The sequence below is a fragment of the Pleuronectes platessa genome, chromosome 12 (genome assembly GCF_947347685.1).
Source record: "Pleuronectes platessa chromosome 12, fPlePla1.1, whole genome shotgun sequence".
Classification (NCBI taxonomy): domain Eukaryota; kingdom Metazoa; phylum Chordata; class Actinopteri; order Pleuronectiformes; family Pleuronectidae; genus Pleuronectes; species Pleuronectes platessa.
In genome coordinates this window covers 10,290,364-10,314,399 of record NC_070637.1, presented here as the reverse complement: position 1 = coordinate 10,314,399, position 24,036 = coordinate 10,290,364, and the positions used below count along the sequence as shown (strand labels likewise).

The 24,036-nt window shown below is 42.8% G+C and overlaps 1 protein-coding gene across 6 annotated transcripts in view; it reads right to left on the bottom strand.

Annotated features, from left to right (window-relative positions):
* Nucleotides 1-24,036, bottom strand: part of lyst (lysosomal trafficking regulator) — a 54,208-nt gene that overhangs the window by 8,159 nt on the left and 22,013 nt on the right. Inside the window, exons 7-42 of one of the 6 annotated variants that reach the window (XM_053435740.1) lie at nucleotides 21,370-22,309; nucleotides 21,075-21,260; nucleotides 20,320-20,457; nucleotides 18,518-18,674; nucleotides 16,627-16,838; nucleotides 16,437-16,503; nucleotides 16,039-16,148; nucleotides 15,004-15,373; nucleotides 14,757-14,913; nucleotides 14,488-14,661; nucleotides 14,227-14,387; nucleotides 13,149-13,339; nucleotides 12,338-12,583; nucleotides 11,567-11,740; nucleotides 10,639-10,788; nucleotides 10,011-10,148; nucleotides 9,737-9,935; nucleotides 9,517-9,645; nucleotides 8,084-8,699; nucleotides 7,294-7,474; nucleotides 6,521-6,690; nucleotides 6,193-6,423; nucleotides 5,855-6,021; nucleotides 4,534-4,686; nucleotides 4,234-4,395; nucleotides 3,672-3,863; nucleotides 3,342-3,553; nucleotides 3,045-3,254; nucleotides 2,515-2,691; nucleotides 2,284-2,360; nucleotides 2,004-2,192; nucleotides 1,017-1,162; nucleotides 839-935; nucleotides 635-696; nucleotides 353-408; nucleotides 109-261 (exon numbers count right to left, since the gene is read on the bottom strand). In XM_053435740.1, the coding sequence (XP_053291715.1) occupies nucleotides 109-261; nucleotides 353-408; nucleotides 635-696; nucleotides 839-935; nucleotides 1,017-1,162; nucleotides 2,004-2,192; nucleotides 2,284-2,360; nucleotides 2,515-2,691; nucleotides 3,045-3,254; nucleotides 3,342-3,553; nucleotides 3,672-3,863; nucleotides 4,234-4,395; nucleotides 4,534-4,686; nucleotides 5,855-6,021; nucleotides 6,193-6,423; nucleotides 6,521-6,690; nucleotides 7,294-7,474; nucleotides 8,084-8,699; nucleotides 9,517-9,645; nucleotides 9,737-9,935; nucleotides 10,011-10,148; nucleotides 10,639-10,788; nucleotides 11,567-11,740; nucleotides 12,338-12,583; nucleotides 13,149-13,339; nucleotides 14,227-14,387; nucleotides 14,488-14,661; nucleotides 14,757-14,913; nucleotides 15,004-15,373; nucleotides 16,039-16,148; nucleotides 16,437-16,503; nucleotides 16,627-16,838; nucleotides 18,518-18,674; nucleotides 20,320-20,457; nucleotides 21,075-21,260; nucleotides 21,370-22,309 (7,150 nt within the window). The remainder of the gene's footprint in view (nucleotides 1-108; nucleotides 262-352; nucleotides 409-634; nucleotides 697-838; nucleotides 936-1,016; nucleotides 1,163-2,003; nucleotides 2,193-2,283; nucleotides 2,361-2,514; nucleotides 2,692-3,044; nucleotides 3,255-3,341; nucleotides 3,554-3,671; nucleotides 3,864-4,233; nucleotides 4,396-4,533; nucleotides 4,687-5,854; nucleotides 6,022-6,192; nucleotides 6,424-6,520; nucleotides 6,691-7,293; nucleotides 7,475-8,083; nucleotides 8,700-9,516; nucleotides 9,646-9,736; nucleotides 9,936-10,010; nucleotides 10,149-10,638; nucleotides 10,789-11,566; nucleotides 11,741-12,337; nucleotides 12,584-13,148; nucleotides 13,340-14,226; nucleotides 14,388-14,487; nucleotides 14,662-14,756; nucleotides 14,914-15,003; nucleotides 15,374-16,038; nucleotides 16,149-16,436; nucleotides 16,504-16,626; nucleotides 16,839-18,517; nucleotides 18,675-20,319; nucleotides 20,458-21,074; nucleotides 21,261-21,369; nucleotides 22,310-24,036) is intronic. The other 5 variants (XM_053435741.1, XM_053435742.1, XM_053435743.1 and 2 more) reach the window with 5 other exon arrangements.

Genomic DNA, 24,036 nt, shown 5'->3' with positions numbered 1-24,036 from the left:
TGTTCGAGTAAATAGGCAAAAGGATTTACTCTATCCCCGTCACGAGCTATGTTTGCTTAATTTCAGCATTTCTTTCTGAAATTTTCATTCAATATGTTATTGACTAACCTTGGTGGTGTCGAAGGCTATCAGCAGGGTCCTGCCATTAGTGAGGAATATCTCCACAGCGTTGTCTCTCAGCTGCCACCAGCGCTTGTGCACCTCTTTGATCTCCTCATAAGTCCAGGAAAAAGAAGGTGCCTCCGTCTCCCCGTGAAGACTCTGTTCAAACACAAATGTTTGACTCTTCACGTAATACAATGCCCCACCCTTTGGCAGAGGGAAAAGTCAACACAGTAAAGTCTGTCTTTACCTGGTTGTCATGAGCATCAGCAGCATTGTCCTCCACAAAGTACATCCCAGACTTTCCTGTGACAGAAGAAGAAGAAGAAGAGCGCAGAGTGTTTAAGATTTGGTGTCTTAAGAAGAAGACAAACAAAAGCTTCCCACACTGAATAAGTAACACACACTTGTGTGTGAGAGAAGAAAAATATGCTCAAGTAGCTCAGAAAGAGAGCACATTATTCACTGTGCCTTTTTGACCTCCTGAGTGTATTATGCATGGAGCAGCTGCGAGCGGCGGTCAGCAACTTACCCAGAAGCAGCTCCCCTGCTGTCTCTCTGGAGGGGGCGACGCTGATGCACCGTCTGGTGAACCTAAGGACAAAAAGATATTCCTCAAACAAGACATTCGCCATCTGAATAAAACATGGGCATCTCTTAATGTGTCTTCTTTGGATCATCCTTAGACGGACATGATGCTTACTTAAGGCTTAGACAGAGAGGGAGAAAGTTCTACCTGATGGGCTCGCTGGTGGCTTTGTCTTTGACAGTGGAGGAGAAGGAGGAGTGAGTCTTATCCTCAAACAGGAAGGACAGCGGTGGTGTCATAGTGTCTGAAGAAGACGAAGGTCAGATTTAGTTAGACAAACACAAAGGTTCTTAGACAGTATTTTGCAAAAAAAGGGTGTATCCACCTTCAAGTTTGCGTCTGTCTTTGAGCAGATATTTGTTGGGGATGGTAAGATAGCATCGCTGTAGCCGTCGTCGCTCCCGGTTCGGCCCCTCGGTGGGATCCAACTGCCAGGATGTTGGGTAGGATGTCTGGTCGTACCACACGGCTCTGAAACAGACCATTACAGTTGTCTCAAACACTTTGTCTACTCATATCAGAATAGAAGGAAACTGACATCAGGGCTGATTCGGTTTTTATGTCCTCAGAAATGTTTAAAATATTTTCAGAAGTTTATATTTTACAATTTCCCATAAACGTCTGATGAAACAGTATTAAGCAAACTGTGTAGGAGGACAAAATTACCCCGAAATATTAGTTTTAGCAGCTGAAATATCACATAAAAGGGAAATTAACATATCTCAATGAATGGTAATGTTGGTCGCCCAATTAAGTCTAATTAAAATATCTCGGTGTTGAATGGATGAATTCTTTGCAGACAACTGGTCATCTAGCGCCACCAGCATGTTAAAATGTTACGGAACATACACATGCTAAACTAAGATGGTGAAGATGCTAATTGTTATACCTGATAAATAGCATAAAAAGCCTTTTTGTATATTCAGTATGTAAGCATTTAGCTGTACGCTCTATGTTAGCATATGCTAACAGAGATGCTATTGTGGCTGTAGAATCAAAAACCTGGCTACATCCCCACCTCACTGGATATTGATTTAGAAAAGTGTAGATCAAAACGTTTGCTTGACTTGATCGTCTTATAAATTGTACTTTCTTTTTCATTTTTCTGGTGCTCTGCATACTGAGAGAATCTTTTATTACATTCCAAATTATTTATTCAAACAAACTACGGCCAAACCGCTGCACATTAAAAAGTCATTAAAATCTAAATGGAATAAGCAAGAGGATAATTATCATCACTACAGCAGCAATTTATTTGTTGCACTTTCCGATATTGCGTTCGCCAATGGGAGAAAGATATTTCTGTCCATACCGGTCATGAGTGAGTTGTTGCACCAGCTCCTGCCAGTGGCGGCTGGCGCTGAGGTCCGTCTTGTAGAGTCCCCTGATGTGCTGGATGACTTTCTTCCTCTCCATGCCTTGCCGCAGAGACACATTCTGAGTGATATCAGCTGCAATCTTGGAAATGTCCTTGGACTTTCCATCAAGCCTCTGGATAAGACTGCAGAAGAATAAGAAAAAAGAAACGATGCTTACCACCAATTTCTTGCTCTGAACAACAATTTAACATCAGAAGAAAAGCCCTGACTCACTTCCTCTGAGTGTTAGCCATCTTCTTTTCCCACGCCACTTTGCTTGTTTTCTCTTCGGTTTCATACTTGATTTTTTCCTGTGCGAATAAAGATACAAGGAGCCGACTTCTTAGCATATATTTTCTGAAAAGTTGAGCTTTGCATTTACGGATTAAGCTGGACAAATGTGGCAATTTTCATATGTTATATTAATATTGCTTAGAGATGTTTTTACTTCCCTTTAGGACTTACTTCTTTTATGGCCCTGAGCAGGTCTTGTTTATGTGGAGCATTGGGTGGGATGCAACGATGGCCACAAAGCTTGAGCGAGGTCATGAACACACCCACGGCATTCTGCTCATCTTTGGTGAGGCTGTCCTTGTGATCGTGCAGCATCTCATACAGGTACAGTGATAACTTCGGTCCGTGCTGAGTGAAGCAGAGAGAGGGGGAGAGCAAAGGAAAGGACAGATGAGAAATTAATTTGTCACTAAAGAAAATCACACACAGTGATGGACAGGAGAGAAGCCGTACACAGGTAGCTGACCTTCAAAAAAAACTGACAGGAGGAAGCAGAGGGATGATGTAACAATGCAAAAGCCTTATTTTGAGAAACAAGGACTGAAAACTCCTTGAAAACTTGTGTGTACGAGTAAAAATGTCTAAGAATTACCAGAGTTATATAATTTTTTGTTTAAATACTTTGCAGTGAACAGTAGCCAAGCTGACGCATGAGGTCCTAAATGGATTGTAATGATGTACAGTATTTCCTTCACACTAACCTCTAGACCTGGGCTGAGACTCTCCTTGAGGATATCCAAATGTCTGGGATCAAACACAAACTCCAGCGTCTCCTTCCTGTCACACAGGGGAAGTGTGGGACTGAGTGTGTGCACCAGCAGGCGACCAATTTGGACCCGAAAGGTGTCCCGACACGACCAAAGGATCCTTCGCCACTGCTGATGTGGGGCTCCTCCCCGACCCGTGCTGCCCTGTGAGATCATGATCGTCAATGTACAGTCTCACAGTCAAATTGTCCCTTTAGAGGTGAAAAAGCTTCTCTGTGAGTTTTGTCCTACCAGGCTGATTTTGATCCCATCCATCATGAGTTTGAGGATGTCTTTCTGAAAGCTCTTCTTGCTGGCCGGCGGCAGGATGAAGGGAGTCGGAGAGTGCGGGATGGAGGCGGAGCCACTCTCTTCATGTAGTTGATCACCTGGATCTGGTGTGAAAAGCTGTTGGTCTGGGGAGTCTGGGATATTCAGCAGGTCAAACAAGTCCTGACTCACATCTGAAATAAGTGAGACGCATTCAAACAGATAAGGGATTATACAGCAAGTCATTTTATTCTCTTTTTAAGTGAAGGAGGAAATGAAGATTAGAATAGGTAGGTGGGAGAAGTTTTTCACCATGGTAAATGAGTCTGTTCACGGCAAGAACAACAAGCCTCTGCAGCCGTTGGACGAACTCTGTCTCGCTAGCACGAATAGGGTTTTCCTGGCTCATTCGCCTCTGCATCATCTGGTTGAGCTCATCGCTGGCTACTGAGCGCATCCGCATCAGGAGGGAGTCAGTCTGCGCCAGAGAAAACCGACGACGGCCTGCAAGCACAACACTGGTGTCAGCTCAGCAGTGAGAGCACGGAATAACATTTTTTAGTCAAAGCACACATTCATTTTTCTTTTCAAGATGAGAGCAACATTATGCAAATGTCTCATGTATGATTGAAAACAGGGAAGATTATAAAGATTCACTGATCAAAATGCCATCTGTGCCGAAATGCTTAACAGTGATTTAATTAAGCATTCAAAACATGCACACACAAATGCACCAGTAGCACACGAGGTTACTGGGCAAATTAACTCCACCAATGTGAGTTAGAGGTGGAAAAGGGTGAGTTCACTACAAAATTGGGAAACATGCCCCATGGCAAAGGGGATGTTCTCCGCTGCAGACCGCAGTCCCAGCTACCTGCTTCACAGTGGAGCATGTAGGATGGAGCTCCTGAGGGTGAGTTGAGGGGGGAGTCCTGGGACAGGAAGTTGAAGGGAGGGGACATGGGAATCTGGCCATAGGAGCAGTAGTGCTGTCTGGGGATGCGGGGGATAATGGAGTCTTTCATGGCAATGGAACCTTCAGATCGGGATGAGGAACAGACAGGTGAGAGCGGAGCAGTGAAAAACAAATGGTGGTCATATCGACCTGGACACTCAGGATGAGACAAACACTGCGGAGCAGATTTCTAAAGCGGCATCAGAGTGAGACACTCACCTGCAATGCTCTTGCGCTTCTGATGGATGGCATGATGTGGAGAGCTCAATGAATTAACTGAGCTGCTCAGCTTCTGAGGTTCCTGATTGGCTGTCGTCTTAATAAACTCGATAGCAGACTGAAGGACGCGGAACTGCAACGCTACGGCCATCTCTGGGAAAAACAAGACAGTGAACATTGTCATGTAAGAGGTTAACATGATATTCCTTACATTCCACGACTCAGCACAAATATCTTTGTTCTGAAACATTAAAAAGAACTAAACACAATTAATTACTTGATATTTTCGGTATTTTAGGTTTTCATCTACCAATTATAAACTCTATTTTTTACTGCGAGGACGATAGCTTATAGCAGATTATGCTAAATTTGACTTACACACTCATGCACTTTCTCACAAACAGACGTCATTTATTACCTTGAAATGAGAGACTTAAGTGCAGTAAAGTAAGTATCCTGAATCCTACTTGAAAAGAAAAATAGGTGTCTTTGCATCAAGCCGAATTGGTTCAATAATAGAGTAGAGTATCTATCTAATAATTTCAGACACCTCTGTTTGTCTGTATGTGGAATGTATATCTTGAGACCTGTTATCTGATCAGCCTCACACTGGGTATGAATATTTTTAAAGGTCCAAGGAAGTGCATGTTACATTTAATATTAATACAATTTGAAGAAACAGACGGCTAGTGCTCTAAAGCAGCGATGGCTGGCGCTCGTCAACAGAAGTGACGATGTCGATCACAACAGTGCGTTCAGGGCAACAACAACTGAAGTGGACAGCTCTTTGTGGAGCAGCTTCAGGGTTCTGTGGACTGATTCCTGCAATCGGTCTTTAGTCAATTACTGCAGGTCAGCGTTACAATTTTAGAAAGAAAGCTGCAACATTACCACAGGCCAAGCAAACAGCCCATTCCAAACAGGCACTAGACAGTGCACTGTTATTATTAAAATGACAAACTACCAAAAAATAAAGGGTTCCACGTACAGAAGACGTACAGATCACAGAACGTTTATAAGGGATCGGAAAACTGTAAAGAAGTAAGAGCTAACGGGGACGAGATGGGAGAGATATTTTCCAAAGACCAAGTTCACAAATTAGAGAAAACCATTTAGTGGGAAGATGAAGATGTGAGATAGTTCTTCAATTATTTCTTCTCAAATGAGCTCCCACTCTTCAGTTGTAGATAATGAAGAGACAGCGCCGTTAATTTCTGCAGCAGAGCTTGACAGCTTCACATCATCCTGAACTGCAGAGCGAAGAAGATGACAAAACTGATGTATTTGCACATATATTCAATTTCAGAACACTAGTCCTCACCCTGCGTGCGACGCATCTTGCTGGTTTGCATGAAACCCAACAAGGTAATAAGGTCTTCGATGATGCGGAAGTACTGGGACCCTGAGGAGCTGCAGGAGTGGATCGTCACAGCCACTAACAGCTGCTGGATGTCACACACCAAGAGCTTGTAGTCATTCAGGGGAATACTGTAAAGAAAGAACAAGCAAAACAATATAACACAAAGCAGAGGAAGTATGCACCACCAGACCAATGAACAGTGAGAGGATTAATGATTCACGGTTAAAAGGTTCAAGACAAAAAAAAAGATGAACCCTGAAGGTGTTTGAATGAATCATCCTCTATTCTGGCAGTCGTACCTATTCTCCATGCCATTGAGGGTGGAGAGAGTGTTAAAGAGCACGTAGAGCAGTCCATGGTCGAGCAGGATGTCAGCCAGCTTAGGGCAGGCGTTGAGAAGCTGCAGCAGCATACACAAGATGTTGTGCACCAGGGAATTCTCATACAAAGAGTTCTCAATGAGGCCCAAGACGGGGATTATACAGCGTTTTCTGAAGGGAGAGATATTTTCCATTTCCTCCAGGTCCAAACTGGAAAGCAACACAGATAAGAAAAACTAATGTTAGAATGTGAACAAAAGAGGATGTTATGGTATAATGACAAGTGTGTGATTGTTCCCTGACTCACTCTTCCTCCAGGCCCACAGGCCGTCCAAATAGCATCTCTAGGAAGCATTCAAGAAGCCCCTGGCTGCCCTGGTGGATGTACAGCTGGTTGGCTAGCAGTGAGAAACCATGGTTCTTCAGAAATTTCTCCTTCTGCTCCTTAAGAGCACGGCTGAAGTAGGCATCCAAGAGCTGGAGAGAGTGGTTAGAATAACATTAGATTAGAAGAGTACAGTTTTAAAACTCAGCAAAGGAGGCGTCGCTTTGATTTCATCCACCTTCTCCTGCATTAAGTATGCTGTGGTCACACTCATCTCTGATGTTATCATTAAAATGGCACAAGAGTTCAGTATTTAATCTTCAATAAAGATGATTAAGAATTAACAAATTTCTGATAACCTATTCATCTTCCTAACAAGAGTTAAATGACAAGATTGCTTCCACTCGCATCTCTGTTTGATAAGTATGAAGCTACAGATTTGAGCTGATTAGCTTTGCATAAAGAAAGGAAACCGATGTAAACAGATAACCAGGATATTTTCAAAGTACTACAGCACCTGTGATATTTCATCTTGCTCATCAGTTTCACTTGTTGTGAGACTTTGAGAGAAATATGTTTGCTAAAAGCTTGAAATGTAAAACAAACATGTACATGTCATTTTTTGGAATGAGCATCCCTCATTGGGTAAGACAATAAAAGCATTGCAAGTGTAGTAAAACGTGACTCCCGTTGCTAAATAAGATGAGCCTGCTTTACAGGTGTATGACATTCATCATAGAGGATCCTATACCAACCTTCATGACTCCTTGCTGTATGAGCGGTGACGAGTGGTTGACCAGAACGATGAGAGCCTCTGGCTGGATGAGTTTGTCCATCACCTCCTCGAGCATGAGATCAGGCAACAGCAGCAAGACGCCCCTCAGAAGATCATAGAGTCCGCAGCAGATCAGCACCAGGCAGTCCTCAGTACTGGACCTGAAAGGAAACAAGTTTAGGTTGCAGTGATGAATTACTGTGCTCTTGAAATGTAGTGTTAAATATATTTAAATATATTTTTGATTGCACAGGATGTTGAATTTTGTACAATGTTAACTGGTATGAGCATCTCCCACAACATAACAAACACCAACCATGGATTTAGATGAGAAGTGTAATTTTTTTCCTTGACTGCTTGAAATTTAACAAATGAAGGCAGATCTCCGACAGTCAGACATCTCATTTTGTGTCTAATAAAAGCCCAACACAATGATGAGAAAACAGGATTACAATGAACAAATCTCTTTTTTATTTTCCAATCCACCTAAGCCTTCAGTGAGCTCATCAAGTAAAGTGACGCTGACACTTGTGTGAAAATAATTTTCTAATTTTAGCAGGCTGAAGACTTTAAATCCCTTAACAGGCTTTTCTTTGGAAATGAAAACTTGTGGTTGAAGTACTGATTTATTTTTTAAACAACAAAAAGTACTCACAATCAGCTTGACTAAGTTATTAATAATACAATGTCATAATTTGTGATTTAATTAAGGGTTAATTTAACATATTGACACGTTTTACACCATTTGACAGAGTACCGTGGTAGCGTACCTGTCATTGGACTCGGTCTTGCTCTGGGCCCTCTCATAGCCAGGAGAGTAAGTGTAACTCTCCCAGTCTTCAGGCATGGAGCCTCGGTCGGCCGCACTGGGCCATCGGCCAATAGCCAATGACCCGTTAGGAGCTGGAAAGGCCAGGCCCAGACTAGCCAGGTTGCTGTGGCTCCTCTGGAAGGACTGAATCCCTTTCAGACTGTCAGGACGCCGCGGTGTCTCGTCACTGGCCCAGTCAAACCTGTCCTCAGACTCTGCCACCCCCACGCTTCCCTCTGCCAGGCTGTCCACATCTGCCGCCTCGTCCCGCTCCTCCTCCACGCTAATGGAGGGCGTGCGCAGGGCTCCCCCCTCACCCATGTCCTTAGAGTCGCAGATTGTCTTGGCTGATTCACAGCTGCTCAAGAGCTGCTCGTCACAACCTCCGCCCTTCTTGAGCGTTTCTGTGCTGCCCCGAGCCTGCTGAGTGGCAAGAGAGACCTGGTCACCTTCGCTGGCCTCATTTGAGCTAGTGTGTCCGAGTCGAGGTGTCAGCAGCGGGGAGGAGTATGGAGATGGCGCCAGACTGGGTGGGCGTAGCGACAGATCATCACTTCCATGTTCAGGGGAAGGGCCTGTTTGTGGGCAGATGTATTGTATGAAGATAACAGTACAAATTGCAAACCTGATGAATAATACGATGTGGCAGAGCAGTAGCATGGCTGTTCTTTGTCAATAATTTATATTTAACAGCAGAGAAAGGTAAAAAGGTAAAAAAAAAATAATCTCCTGTCAACAAGGTTAGTGCAGGAAATTTCTGTTATTTTTATATATTTTTTCTCATAATTGTATTGTTGCTAATCTATTAAAGCAGATCTAGCAACAAATCTATTTCATTTATACAGCCATTTCTCAAAGTTGTAAAGTGCTTTGCAAGAAATAAAAATAATTCAATTTAAAAAGAAAGGCTACGATGACAAAAGGGGCTTATGAGTGTAAAACTAATTAGAACAATAAAAGAAGAGATAAAAGAAGAGAAAGGGCACTGTTAGAAAGATATATAGGATGTATGAACAAGAGGGGTTCTGTAAGAAGAATTGTTATGAGCATTAGATAGATTCCATCTCAGTAAAAGCGGAGGATGATGGGAGGGAGATTCACAAACGTAATGTTCATGCATCAGCTTTTTCCCCAGAACTAATGGTGTTTCCATTAGGTTCTTAAACTTAAACTCTGATGACTGAAATTCATCACAGAGAAAATCGAGTTGATACAGCACTAAACATGTTAGACAAATTTCCCTTGTTAGAGGCACATGCAATCATAAAAGCATTGCTGATCTTTCCATTTCATTGTGAGGAACAGACAGAAGGTTTAGATTTAATTATTGTCATTGTTTTCAGATGCAGCTTTTGCTCTAAGGTGAGGGTAACACAGCTAAAGGAGCCGTACCTTCGCCATGAGCGTCAGTGAAGACGGTCGGGGAGAGGGACATTACAGAGCTGCTGGCAGACTTCCCTCCGCTGTTGGAGCGTCTCAGGTACATAATGGACTGCACCTTCTCCTGGTACAGCTTCCCATCTGACAAACAGAGACATCAAAAGAGCTCAGTGCATTAAATTCATGGAACCTTTATGCAGAAACGTGGCCTACAGCTGCCCCGATTCCTCACCCATGTGCAGTGAGAAGTAGAAGCTGGATGGAGTGTGGCAAACGTAAGTGTTGGTTGGTGGGTGAACAGCCAGCAGGAAGTTGTAGATCAGTTTGAGCAGATCCATATCTGGAGGTGACCCGAGCACTTCCTGGATGATTTTGACGAATGACAAACAGACTTCCTGTGGGATGGCAGTCAGATACTCGTCCCGGTGCTCCTTAAGACAAACACAATATTGTTATTAATAGCTCTTTAAGAAAGAGGGGACAGTGGATTTGTGATGGTGACCTACCTGTAGCACCTGGCAGGTGAGCAGGAAGCGATGCACAACTTCAGCCTTCAGAAACTGACGGATGTTGAAAACCTGATCAGGGTGGTGCACCCTGATGAGGATCTCTAAGGCAGCGAGCAGTGTCTCCCACACTCCACACTGAAAGGAACAACAGTGAATGACAAGCGGGACGGACATGGTTTAACAGCTAATGGTGGAGTTGAGCGTACTTATCACTCCTCGTCGCAGTAAAACTGTGCTGCACATAATGAAATCTCAAACATGGTCATGAAGAAACATGGTTAGATTTAATCATGAAGAAACATGGTTAAATCTAAGATATATGAGACTGCAACTGCGAATAGCTCCTGCTGTGTATGAATTTATTACTATTTCATCATTAAATGATCACGTTTGGAGCTTTCTGTGTCTCATAAGTAGTTTACAGACCTTGGGTGAAACAAGAAATGTGTGAAATCCATAACTATGTTTTAGATTGTGGGGGATAAAAATGGGAGAAACTGCATGTTCATGTCTCATGCAAAAACAAGTTTGTATTTGGATGTATGGCTATGCCATTTAAGTCTATTTGTCTTCATTATGATAAAAAGTTTATGATAATCCCTAATCTGGTGTGGTGTGTGTCTACCTCGGCCTTGGCCCAGATCTTCCAGTCCAACAGGACGTCTGAGAGAAGCTGGATGTCCTGCACCACAGCGATGGACTCGGTGTCTAAACGAAACTGCCCATCATCCCCCAGGATGAGAATGGGTCCACTGCAACACCCATCCAGCAGCGTCTACAGAGACATAATGTGGCAGCCACATGAGAAATACATCCAATTCTATGGTCCACAGTAGCTTTCAGAGGGCTGCTCCTTCTAATCAGATATATTAAACATATGAGAATCACTTACTCTGCAGAAACTACCCTGCAGTGCAGAATCACAGATAGGAGGGAAATCAATACATTTTCCATGTCATTTTTTGGAGAGCTTATCACTTTGTCCAAAACCAATGCCATTTACTCCCAGAGTGGCCCGGTTGGTATCGATTAAATTCCATCATTTGTGACCAGCTTCAATGCAGTGATCATAAATCTTGCACTACTTTGGGTCTCTGGTATTCTCAGGTATGACAGAAATCTGAAGGCTTACACACAACTATTTATTGACTGATGAGTGAGTTCAGTTACAGTTCATTTTCCTGAGTTTTCAGTAATATAAATAGAAAAGTAAAGTTTGATACACTCATTAGTCAGTTCTACGCTACACAATTCAGTGTTTGGAAGACAAAAGTGACTCAGGCAATCAGGAGGTGATGTGTGACTGCAGAAGCTCAATGCTCATCAACTGAGACAGAATCCATTTCAGCACACAGCTATCACACAGCTCTATTACAGACACAGCCAGAGGGTCAAGTAACAGCAGTGTCACATGCACCAGCTTCGACAAGCACCTGAGTATCGGGCCGGATCCGATTCACACTGAAAACAAGCGTTGGTGAATATGTTTCGCCGCAAACGTCAGATAGAGTTGTGGGAACAAAAGACAGCAAAAATGTCAAGGTGTGACTCACTTTCAGCATATGATATCCCACGATGCATTTGGACTTTATGAGGACCTGGTGGATCATAGAGTAACCATGGTAACAGTCCATTTCGTGGATACGGTGTTGGTTGAACTTGGACAGAGACAGCAGCACCTGCAGGGCCAGAGCCTGGGTCTTCTCACAGTCACACAGCTCCACAGTCTGGATGCCACACAGCCCAAGATGAGAGACAGAAAGAAAATGAACATAATAAAACTGAGTTATAGGTAGAAAAGTGACCGATGTAGTTTGCCGATGCATTCACTGTACGTGTTGCTTTTTACATTAATTCCCAATGTCCCTGCTACACTTATACTGTTCCCACAAAAAATAATTTGGTCATGTCCACACAAATGAAGTACATGTTTATTTGCATATAGACAAGGGGAGTGAGATGCGATTCAAAGTGATCACGAGAGACACATTCAGGAAATATTTTAATACCAGGTCTGAAAAGGGCCAAACTGTCTCCCAGCATTCAAATAATTCCATAAATATTACATTACCTTACATGTCATTTGGCTGACGCTTTTGTCCAAAGCGACTTAAAATTAGTACACTCAACATTTATGAGGGGCCATTTAGGGGTTCAGTATCTTGCCAAGGACACTTCGGCATGCAGATGGGATAGAGTGGGGTTTGAACCGGCAACCTTCTTGTTGGAGAGCCACCACTCTAACCACTAGGCCACACCGCCCCTTGTATAACGACAACTTGAAATTTCAACGTCTAATTCTACAGCGCTTAAATTCTACCCACCTGTGCAAAGAGGAAGACGAAATTTCCCGTTCCTCCGATCCAATGCAGGACGCTCTGCAGGCCTTTAGTTTCGGTGGGGAGCAGAGCCCTGAGAGTGTTGGGCTCCAGGGAAACACTATGCACCTCTTTGGAGCTGAAGGGTCGCTGGGTGACTACTGTCTTGGCCTGACCCTTCAGTCTGATTACAGGCTCGTAGATGGTGTAGACACTGGGGCTGCCGGGGGCATACACCACTGCCAAGCTCTCCTATTGACAAACACAATTCACACGATCAAATGTCATCTTAAGTCATTTCTAATAGATTTATATTAAATCTTTTTGTTTAAATAAGTCGCCAAAATAGTCTCCAGCACGGATTAACACCCGCGCCAGAGATGTTATAAAAATGTAAAGAGGAAATCATTCATTACTCTTGTCTTACTTTCTTCTTTTCTTTATCAGCAGAGCTATCATCAATAAAGCTATTAGCATTTAATGGGAGTAAAACTATTTCCAGTCTGACTGAAATAGATGCTGCTTAACTGTAATAGCTTTTTCTATTGGGGGAAAATTACTTCCTACCGTGGAGTATCACTGATGACAACTAATTGGAACTGAACATTACTCATACACCGTGAAATGACACCATAAATGAGACATAAGGAGGATTTGCTATGCTTACAGAACACTTGAATCACAAAGTACTATAACAGGTTTTAACAGCAGCGTCAATCTGCATTTTAACAGATCATTGGCTAAAAGATCACACAACGCACATAATAAAACTTCTATTTGTCTCTTTCATATGTGATGTTTTGTGCTCTGAACCTACCACCAAAGCTGTTGTGTCCACATCCTTGTTCTTCATTAGGATCTCTCGTACATGGTCACACTTTAGCCCTTCCTTAGTGACAAACTTGGAGAATGACCCACTGGGCTTGCCGTATTTGCAGGGCATGATCGAGGTAAGGTCGGGCCCACGCGTGTACAGGTAGAAGGCTTCCTCAGATCCAATTCTAGACCCTGAAATACACAAACAACGTAAATTTGGAGACAGAAACATTACAAAAACCTGAAAATAAAAATAAATTGTAAATTTTTTTTGTTCATTATCCAGGGATCTGGAGCTCACTGTTAACCTTAAATATTTAACTTTATAGGGAGGTCTGATTTAAAACAACAAATAACAAACCATTGATGACATTAGAAGCAGCATGGAATCATGGGAGATGACGTCTTCACCACCATTACCGAAAAAAGTGTGAATGATGTCACGGCGACCAAATATAATGTTTAAATTTGGGTATTTCTCTAAGTACATAGGTCAACAAAATATATAACAGGTCTATAGTTATGTTACATAAATCTTGGATATGCCAGAAAAGTTAACCAAAAGTTAATGGGTTCTTCTCTGCTTCATCCATCCACCAAGTTTAAAGCAAACTGTTTCAATATTTTTGTCCTGCTGACAAATAAACAAGCAGACATGTGTGAAACAACCTCCTTATAACATATGATGCAATGCAAAGTGAGACCCTTGCGGCGCTAAAAATTAATGTTTTATTTCTTCTTTTCATGAAACAGGAACCTGCGATGAATTCCAAGTACAGCGGAGACGCTAAAGCTTGTGTGAAGGCATCAGTTGGGTTCACAGGTTGGGATCGCCTGAGACACAAGCCATTCACAGCCAATTAGAAGCAACAAGAGAAGTATTCAGTAAGCCTCCCAATAGAATGCTGGGAATTTGCAGCATGCCAAACATCACACCAGCTACAGTCTTTTACAGCCACCAAATTGGATACACTTTTGGTCAATGTGCCACTAGTGAGTACAGAAGACAGATGAATGGAAATGGATTGTACATGCATGCATGCGGAAGAAGATAAGATACGAGTTAACAGGAGACCTACCATTGAAGAGAAGCACAGTGCCCATTCTCCAGCGTCCACCCTGCTTCAACAGCTCCTCACAGAACGGCGAACAGTGGCCCAACATGCAGAAGGTTTTGTTGCTGTCAGACGATAAACTTGACTTTCTAGGTAGCGTGTAGTCCAAAGAAACCTCACAATTCCTAAAGAGGAGAGATGTTTAAAGTTAAGTTATTAATCACTAACTTGCTTGAAAAAACTAACTGACAGCTTCTTACTGTTGCTATCACACATGTCTCTCACCTGATGCCACACACCCAAACAACCACTCGGCCATGGATGTTCTTCTTGCCCTCGGGCTGCTGGGTGTACGTGAGACCGAGGTGCTGCCACTGGCCTGGCCTGAGTAGCCCCTCAGCAGATTCTGCCTGCGCCAGTAGCCCTGCTTTTATCTCATCATTTGGGTCTATACAAATTCTGAGGGAACAGCAGATTACGATACTTAAAGGTTAATGAAACGTGAAAACTTAAAAGGTCTAATCTTTGAGGTTGCAGTCTTCATTGGAGCTCACCTGAATGTGAGAGAGCCTGTGGAGAAGTCCGCCCACACTTGAAGCATCAGTGCCTTAGAGCCCATGGACAGAATATGAATGAGGCCTTCTTCTACTAATCTTGTCCCAGCCTGAGAGCAGCTCAGGAGCGACTCAGCTGCAGGAGGGTTACTCTCTTCTGGAAAACAATGAGAGAGGAATCTCAAAACTAGTTACATTTTATGGTCATCAGGCAAACAATCTTCTTGGTAAAGTATTTGTGTCTCACCCTTGTCTTTGTCCATGTCCTTCTCCTCTTGCTCTGCTACCCACAGCCACATAGAGGCGCTGAAACCACTGGCCATGTGGGGCCAGCAGTTCTGCCCTACTAAGGGCAAGTGGAGAGGAGCTATGTGCCAGGGAGAGGAACGGACATGGCTCAGTCCGTATTCGACATCCCCCTCTCTGCGTCCAGGAGAGAGTTTCCCCTTCCAGAGCAAACCAACACTTTTGCCACCAGCAGCACCGTTTTGTCTGGAGCTGGGGGACACCCCTCCTTGTGTCGAAGCCCCAAGGATTATTGGAAAGGTCAGGAAGTGGAGAGGTTCCATATTCACATTGGCTTCAACAACTTGCAGGATGCCCTTCAGTAAAATCTCCTGGCAATAAAGAAATTGAATGACCAATGAGAGGAGAATCTGATCAGTTTTAGATTTGTTAAAGGAAAAACTTCAAAGATCTGAGGTGACTCTGCATATACCTATAATGCTTTAACTGTGTGAAACGATTAAAATAACAACGCCTTAAAAAAGAAGAACTAAATTAGCCATAAATAAAACCCAGAATACAGCAGAATACAGAGTGTCTAAACCAGAAAAACCTGTATAGCAAAACAAAAAGTGCAGAATCTTGACTGGCCACTGCAGCCCTTGAGGTGTCTTATTTTCATAGACGGAAAACACACATGTCACATGTCATTACATTCACATGGTAAAAAATAAACTATTTTTCCTTCTGGAAACGAATTTCTTTGAGATATGTCTGCTGTCGGATTCCAATTAAACACTGTGTTAATAAGTCGTGGCAACAGATCTGTTCCTCACACACTGGTGTTAATTATATATAGAAAAATGTGGACCCAGGGGAGCATTGTGTGTTCTAAAGAGTTGAGAAGTGATCAAGTCTGAGATGATGTCTAACAAATAAGTTCTTGTTCTTGATGAGCCTGAGTGTGCACATGCTATGAACATAAGCTAATGGTGTCAACATCCTGAATGCAAACTAAAAGAACATTGTTGAATGACTGGTAGGGTTTGCTATTTACAGTAGGTGGGGTCTTCTCCAGGAAGAGGCGAATCAATAGGGCCAGTTCCTCCGCTGTGATTCGCTGGCTCACCATGGCAACCAGGAGCTCCACTAGCACAGTCTGGCAATCTGAATATGGACCGATGAAGAGATTATTACGTAAACAGTTTTCACTCACTTGGGCATGCATGAGAACACCACAGACACACACAATGTCACCACTGCCTGTTATCAGTTAAAAATATCAGTTAAAAAATTAGTATACAGTATATCAAAATCTTGTTGAAATGTCAGCAGCCAGTTAAAAAGCCTCCAAGGAACAGAGTAAACTGAGTGACCTCTGTTGTTTTTCATAAGATGTAACACACATGAACAAAATCCTACAGGATCAGAAATAAGAAAAGGGAAATAACAAACCTGTGAGGGAGGGATCTGTTTGGCTGAGGATGTTGTGAAAGCCAGAGAGAATGGTTTTGACTCCTCCCTATGCGGCCAGAACAAGAAGTTAGTTTTATCAGTCATGGCACAGTTGAGGAATAAACAAGACAAATATAAACGTGTGAGGCAGTTAAGAGCGGCATAAAGAGGAAGAAGTGGTCAGTCCGACCTGATCATAGAGTAAGGCAGCATTGCGGTGGTCGGCGTGTACTGCATCCAGTAAACTGTGAAACACATGACTCAGAACCTCCAAGTCGGGGGACCCAGTGGCGAGAAGCTGCAGCTCCATTATACAGATCTCAGGGAAGAGCAGCACACCACGCCCGGGCCCGTCCACCACCGCTGCAAACTCCCGCAGCCCGCTGGGCTCCACCTTGACTCCTGAGAAAACAATCACAGACACCAGGAGACGTTTAGAATCACAAGAGACTCGCACATGGACATGGAGAGATTCTAGACATCAAGCTGACCGGCACACGCTAACACAGAAACACCCACTGCTGGGCAGCGTTAGTGAAACAGCTTCATGATACACACGCTTCCCTCTGCTTCAGCTCCAAGCTCCCATCTTGGATGCAGCTCATAAAAATGAGTTATCCTCAATCCTGTGCTCAGCCTCAGAGCAGCATGGAAGTCCCCTCATGATTTACAGGAGAGCAGCCCAGCAGGCTCCCTTGCGGCTTCTGGTAACTCCTTTTATTAATTTGCTTGCTCTCTCGCTCTCTCTCACAACTACACAGGTTGCCTCAGTCTCACACACTAACACACCCAGATACATACAGCCTTCAGTAAATACAAGCTAACAGGGCATATTTTAGCAATCACCCCCATCTCCCTTAAAAGAGTTTTGTGGGAGTTTCGATGCTATTGTTTGGTCTGAGGATAAATTTAATTAATTTAATTAAAGTTTGCATTTCACAAACAATCTTGCAGTAATTTTGGAAAATAAATGCAATTTTTTAATTGGAAAACATTTTAAATCAACCTAATCTCATAGGTTGCATGAGTGAATACAAGTAGCCAGTAACATGTAAATAATTAAGGATATTTAGAACACAGACTTTACAAAAGCATGAACGTGTTGTAAGTTATGTCATTCAGAGGGATTGTGAGAAGGCAGCTGCTATAAGAACCAGAAAATCTTAATTTGGAGATAAAGAGAAAATCCTAGGGTGAAAGCATGTACTTCAGATTGAACCAGATTGTTCAATGTTAAGAAGAGATAAGCTGATTGAATTGCACTGTTACTGCATTGGTTGGAGACAATTCATGTATTTGTCTAGCATGAGGTCAGTGTTAAACATTCGCCATTTTTCATGACGTAAGAGACTTCCAGGAAATGTTCTCTATTTGATGGTCTAAGTCACAAGCTCTAGCACATGAGGCCACAGAGTGAAGTTGCAAAACGTAAAAAAAAAAAATGACTCTGAGGGGGATGAAAAAGTAAAAGGGGTATAATAAGGCCACGTTCGTAACCTGCGACACCGGACTGCGGAGGCAGAGCTGACACAAGAGGCTGTTGTGAGGGGGAAGAAAAGCATGCAGCCGAGTTTCTGCCATGTCATATGTCCGCAACAACAACTCGCCACAATATGGTCAACAGCCTGTCAAAGGAAGATGTGGTTTATTACATGACACTCAAAGCCCTTACCTGCACTTACACAGCAAATTACAGAAAAACTGTGGTGATATACAAAATGAGACCTTCTAAATGAACGCAATAATGCAAAAAATGAACGGTATTATCGAGACATAATGTAAGGAATATGGTTTCCCAAGGCCAGAGGCTGAATGCAAAAACATGACCTCTCATCCATCAGGATCTTTTGACATTTATCACCAACAAAAAAAACAAATGGTAGACGAGGAGGAGCAGTAGTACTATGTAACTATCCAGAGATAAGACTTAAAGCAAACGATGTGAATGATGTTAAACTTGTCTTAGCTACTATTATTTGTAGCGATGACAGGGTGCAGAAGATGTGGGTTCTTGAGAAGTAAACAGGAGTAGTGTTGAGTTTGTGTGTGTGTGTGTGGTGTGGTAATAAGAGTGGACCTACCCTCTTCTTGCTTGGCCATGTCCTCAGGGTTGCTTTCGCTGTCGGCGTCGTAGCCCTCCTCCTCCCCCGGGGGCTTGACGCCGCAGCTCTGCACCTCGTCCACCTCCTCGGAGAGATCGTCTGCTGGAGCCGCCCCCTCCGGCAACACCTGGAGCTTCTGACAGAAAGAGAGTCAAAAAGAAGAAGTGATAAGGAGTGAGACAGAGAAAGACGGAGAGGAAGGGGGAGGTCAAGCAAGACGAGAAAATGCTGAATTGCAGTCCGAGCACAGTCCAAATACAAATAAGTCAAGATCATTGCCTGGTCAACTGTCAAGCAGTTGGCAAGATAAAAAACATTTCACAAGCTCTTACCCAATCTTATCTTTTTTTTTTCCAAAAAGAAAAACTCATCGACCAAGAATGTAATGCTAAAAATACTAAGAACAAAAAACTGCTGTTTTATTCACTGAAGAAATTAATCGCTAATAAAATGTTTTCAATTGATGTGGAAAAGGAAAGAAAGTACAAGATTTTGGTCATAAGACAAAGAGCAGCTGACTTGTGGAGCAGTCGCACAGCCCAGTTACTTGAAGATCTGACACACACACACGCATGGAAACACGCACAGGCACACACACCCGCACAGGCACAGTAAATCTCTAACCCTTTCTGTTTCAAACAGGAGGTTTACTGTCATACATACTTTTATTTCGTTCAGACCTATTTCTTTCAAAACAAGCGCATAGCACACTTTGCATTGGTTAGTGATCATCAAACTGCTGAGCTTGCCTAGAAAGAACTAAGCTCTTAAGAAATGGGTAAATCTATTATATAAAAATCTAAATCCTCCTGTGTTGGAACAGGCTTAGTCAGACAGGCATTTTAAGTCTTGTGGAAAATAAGGTTGCGAGTTAGGAGGTAACCTGTAACAGGTTGTGAGTTTTTTCAGTGAGGACATCCAGATGACAAATGATCATATCTTAGCTTTGTGGTTTTTTTTTTCTGTGTTCATCTCACTTAACGGAACAAACAAAAGCAGTTGCATATCTGCTCTTAACCATATACGGTCCTGAAAGTCTCTCATTAATGGCTTCTGTTGAGGAGGAAGGAGTTTCTGTGACTTAAGGACTTTCTTTCAGACTAATAATTGTAGTAAGAAATTGTCGACATGTGTGAATGTTACAACTGATTTACCTTTTGTATGTTAGAACAAGACTTAACAAGTAACACTACCATAAATTAAAGGCTAAAAACCCAAGTATACCCAAGGTCTTCTTTGGGTTTAAATATGAGGTCATACTTGAGCTATGAACAATGGCTATCATTGTTTTCGTTGGCAGTTTTGTCGTACATCAGGGGTAAATATACACCACTGCTCTTAATATTTTGAAGCTACTTTTCAGTCATAGAAGCAAAAGGTCACTGAACACTGTTTACTTAATTCTTCTGGGAAACAAGTAATAAAATCAACTGTAAATTAAATATATATTTTTCTTTTGGTCTTTTGTGGTAAACATTTTATTAGAGACAGTTTAAGGTCTCCAGAGCCAGAAAAGTGATACTCTACTAGGACACACACAAAGTCTCAACACCTGGCCTCATAGATCAGATGGTAAGGAAGTGGGGGACTAAGGATACAGTGAAAAGGACAGAAGTTCAGTTGTGTCATAAAAAGCTTCGTAGGGACACCAGTGGCTTCGTTTGAAAAAATGATCCCTTGAGTGCACAGACACAAAGGGTGATATCACTGGCCAGGGACCAGGTTCTAAGGGTGGTAGAGGACTCCAGCATAAAGTGGCATCTAACTTGGCAGCCCATTACCTTTATCAAGCCAGGGGAGAAACTGCAGCCACACTGCAGCACCAGACCATTAAGGACTGGAAGCTCCTGGTCGAATTTGGGGGGTATCTTAAATTTCCAGAGTAAATTACTACCACCACCCTTCTTTTGGTAAGTGTGCTGGAATCAGAGACAATAAAACAAGTTATCATTGAGGACATAATTGTCCCCTGAGTAGATAGAGGAGGTTCTGGAAGGGAAAAGAGTCAAGCACATGGAGCTGCTTGAACAAGATCCTGTCAATGGATACAAAACGAGATGCAAATCAGTGGAAGAAGGGTTTGGGCCCTCTACACAGAGCCCTCAAGCTCCGTGGGATACAAGGACAGCAGATGAGCAAAGCCACCAAGAACATCTTGGAGGAGGCTACAAGGGCATTTAGGGTCATAAAGCATTGGCCGGATCAACCCTGGGGGTGTGTTGCTAGGGTGAGGTTGCATGAAGATCAAGGAACCAAAGTACATATTTACCTCAGGTTCTTTATTGATAATGTGACTGGGTTACAACAAACTGAGGTGTTAACATTCGGAATTTATTCAAACATTTGCTTAATTTGATCAAGGCTACTACTATACAACATTTTACCAACCTTTATACTGTGATGAAAATCAATGGCACCTGTGTACAGCGGAATTGAGTGCCTGATACCTGACTAGCTTTAACCTGAACTCGCCTCTTGTCTTGACACGAGTAGCTCAAATAACGTTAAAAAAATAAAAGGTGCATGTAACACTCACAGGTTTTCCCGAGGCAGGACTCACCCTGTCTGGCCTTTCCTCAGGGGGATCAGGACAGGATGACACCTCAGCCAAAGCCACTCTCAGGAGACAGTCAAACAGAGGTACAGCAAGGTCAGAGTTCACCACCCCTGAGCGAGAGAGCTGGTCCCTCACCTCAAACAGGGTTTCTTCCACTGACTGGAGCTACAGAATCAAAGAAATGTAATAGTTTAACTAAGTCCAGGGTAAAACTGTGAATTTCTGGTTTATGTGTTTATGGATTAGCTGATCGGTGTGATATGAAGTGACATACCTGATAAGAAAGTTCCGGCTCTATCCTCTGCAGGGCTGAGTTAGAGCTGTGCAGACAGATAGCCAGCAGAGCCTCAAGCAGACGAATACTTTGAAGCTGCCACTCCTCCTCAAATTTCTTTGCAGGATCTTTGGTCTTTCCCTCACCCTGACCAGGGCAGAGGGAGTCGGCTGAATCGTATGTAGTCTCCTCCAGTTTGTCCGGCACAGTGGACTCAGGGCTGCCTTTGCCCTTGCCATCCCTCTTCTTCTTCGCTTTCCCATCCTTGGTCTTACAGGAAAGTTTTTGGATAACCATGGCCATAAGCCGCAGGCAGACATCCAGTCCACCTAGCCTGAAGAACTGCCTCTGGAACAAGGGACTGGCTAGGTAGATCCAGCGACACACTGACCAGACATCTGCTGCACGTCGCACCTGCTCTTTGGAGGGCAAAGCTACACTATCTGGGGACAGGTAAGGCAGCCTCCCGCCAAGAGGTTCGCTGGCTGTACTATCATAACCTGAGGTGTCCTCAGAGTCATTAGCCGAGTCCCGGTCAGAATCAGCCTCTTTGCTGACACAGAGGAAGGCCACACACAGGAAAAGGTTGATAACGTGGAGGTGCGTCTCTGCTCGGCTGCGCCCTGATCCACGACCTGGCCCGCTCCGACTTTTGTGACGTGGATTTGCCTCCTTTAAGCCTTCGTAGAACTTGCTTAGGCTCTGCGGGCCCTCTCCAGCCCCTCGGGACCCCAGTTCCTCAGCAAGGCTCAAGACAGCCTCTGTTTCATCGGTATCAGCACCCTCCAGCTCCTGAACCACCCCGTAAGCCGGCTGGTGTCCGATTCCAATGATCAGAATCTCAAACACCTTCAAAGCCAAAGAGCGCGTCTGGTCAAGGTAGACGAGCTCTGTCACCTGATTAAGCCCGTTACAACTGATGAAAAGGTCTCTAATTACCCTGTAAAAAAAAATGTAAACTGTTAGAAACTAAATAAAGAAAAACAATAATATAAATCACTACACACAGAATAAAAAAGGTAGATGTCAATGCCTTTAAACTTTTCGTAACATGATAAATTAACAGCGAAGAGCACCACACGATAGCACTGCCAACGTTCCCAGAATGTGACTGTGTTTATTCTAATGAGACACATAAAAGACAAATTTATATCTACCTATCTGAATGTTAAAGTTTAGTCTATAACAGTGGATCCCAAACTTTATACAGTCCCGTACCCCTTCAGACATTCAATCTCCAGCTACGTACCCCCTGCAGCACGTGCGATAGGACACGAAAGATGTTGAGCTATGCAAAACGCAAATCAAATATTTCCCCGCGTACCCCCTCAAACACTTTGCGTACCCCTGGGGGTACACGTACCCCAGTTTGGGAACCAATGGTCTATAAGAAAGCCAATATTTTACCCTTTTAGAATGTGTTTAAAACTGGTACACACAAGCACACAACTGAGGCTTTTATAAATAATAAAATAACTCTGAAAAGGCAGGGCCAATAATTTAAAAAAGAATAACACATCAGCTCTCAGTGGAGGTTAAATCAACATGGATAAAACCAAACAAAACCCTCAAGAGATGTACCGACATTAAACATGACTGAAATTGTCTTCACAGTGTGATAAGGAACTGAACAGATGTTTGTTTGAAGCTTGGCGCGAAAAGCATGAAATTACATAGATTATTAACTAGCTGATTTGTATTTCTCTCATTCAAACCCTTTCTCCAGTTTTCCTCTAAATTAATGCAGAGTTGGTTTGTTTTTGCTTTTTCAGAACATTTGCTCTTTTCATTAGTGGTGAGCAGGTCCATCAGGATGACTATCCATTAGCCTGCATATTTAATGCTGTGCAGTTCTGTTATGCAGAAAGCTGTGAGAGCAGTGAAAGATGATGAAGAGGTAAGACGTAAGATGGTGTACAACTTTGAAAAAAATACTTTTCTTTAACATTATCTTGCAACATTATTTATTTTTACACTGTAGCATTAATTAGTTTAAAGGTTATACATCAGTTAACCTTAGTGTTTCAACACACTTGAGACTGTGAGACAACTAAACAGTCAACAATTTAACAAGCAATGATTGTTGCTGCTTGCAGCTTCAGAAGTGGTTGAAAATGCCTTTAAAGTCTTCGAGCTTGTTTGTAAATGTTGATTTCTCAATGAATTACAATTTCATTGATTTAATATACAAAATATAGTAAAAAGCAAGCAGATATTATAGAAATGAGTACTCTGAATTAATAACAGAAACATCTCAAAGCATTCACCCATTCATTTCCTACACCCACTGACCCCGTTTAGGGTCGCAAGGGAAATACAATTTCTCCAGCATTGGTCAAGCAGGTGCTGAGATACAACCTAAACAGACCAAACGTATGTTTGTCAAACGTGTCTATACAAAACACTGCAAGCACCTTCTTCTGCGTGGCTGCTCTGGTCATAACAGTGTTATATAAACGGTCAACAATTCTCCATCTAGCACTCACGCTAGACTGCTCTGATGAATTATTGATTAGTATCAATTAGCAAAGACATGGAGAGAAAGATCTAATGACCAACAACGTTCAAGTGACTCAGGTTTCTTACTCTGGGCTAGTAAATTATATTTTTTTCTCCTCTATTTCAAACATCTGGGGATAAGTGTTTACACAGATTGGTATTGATGAT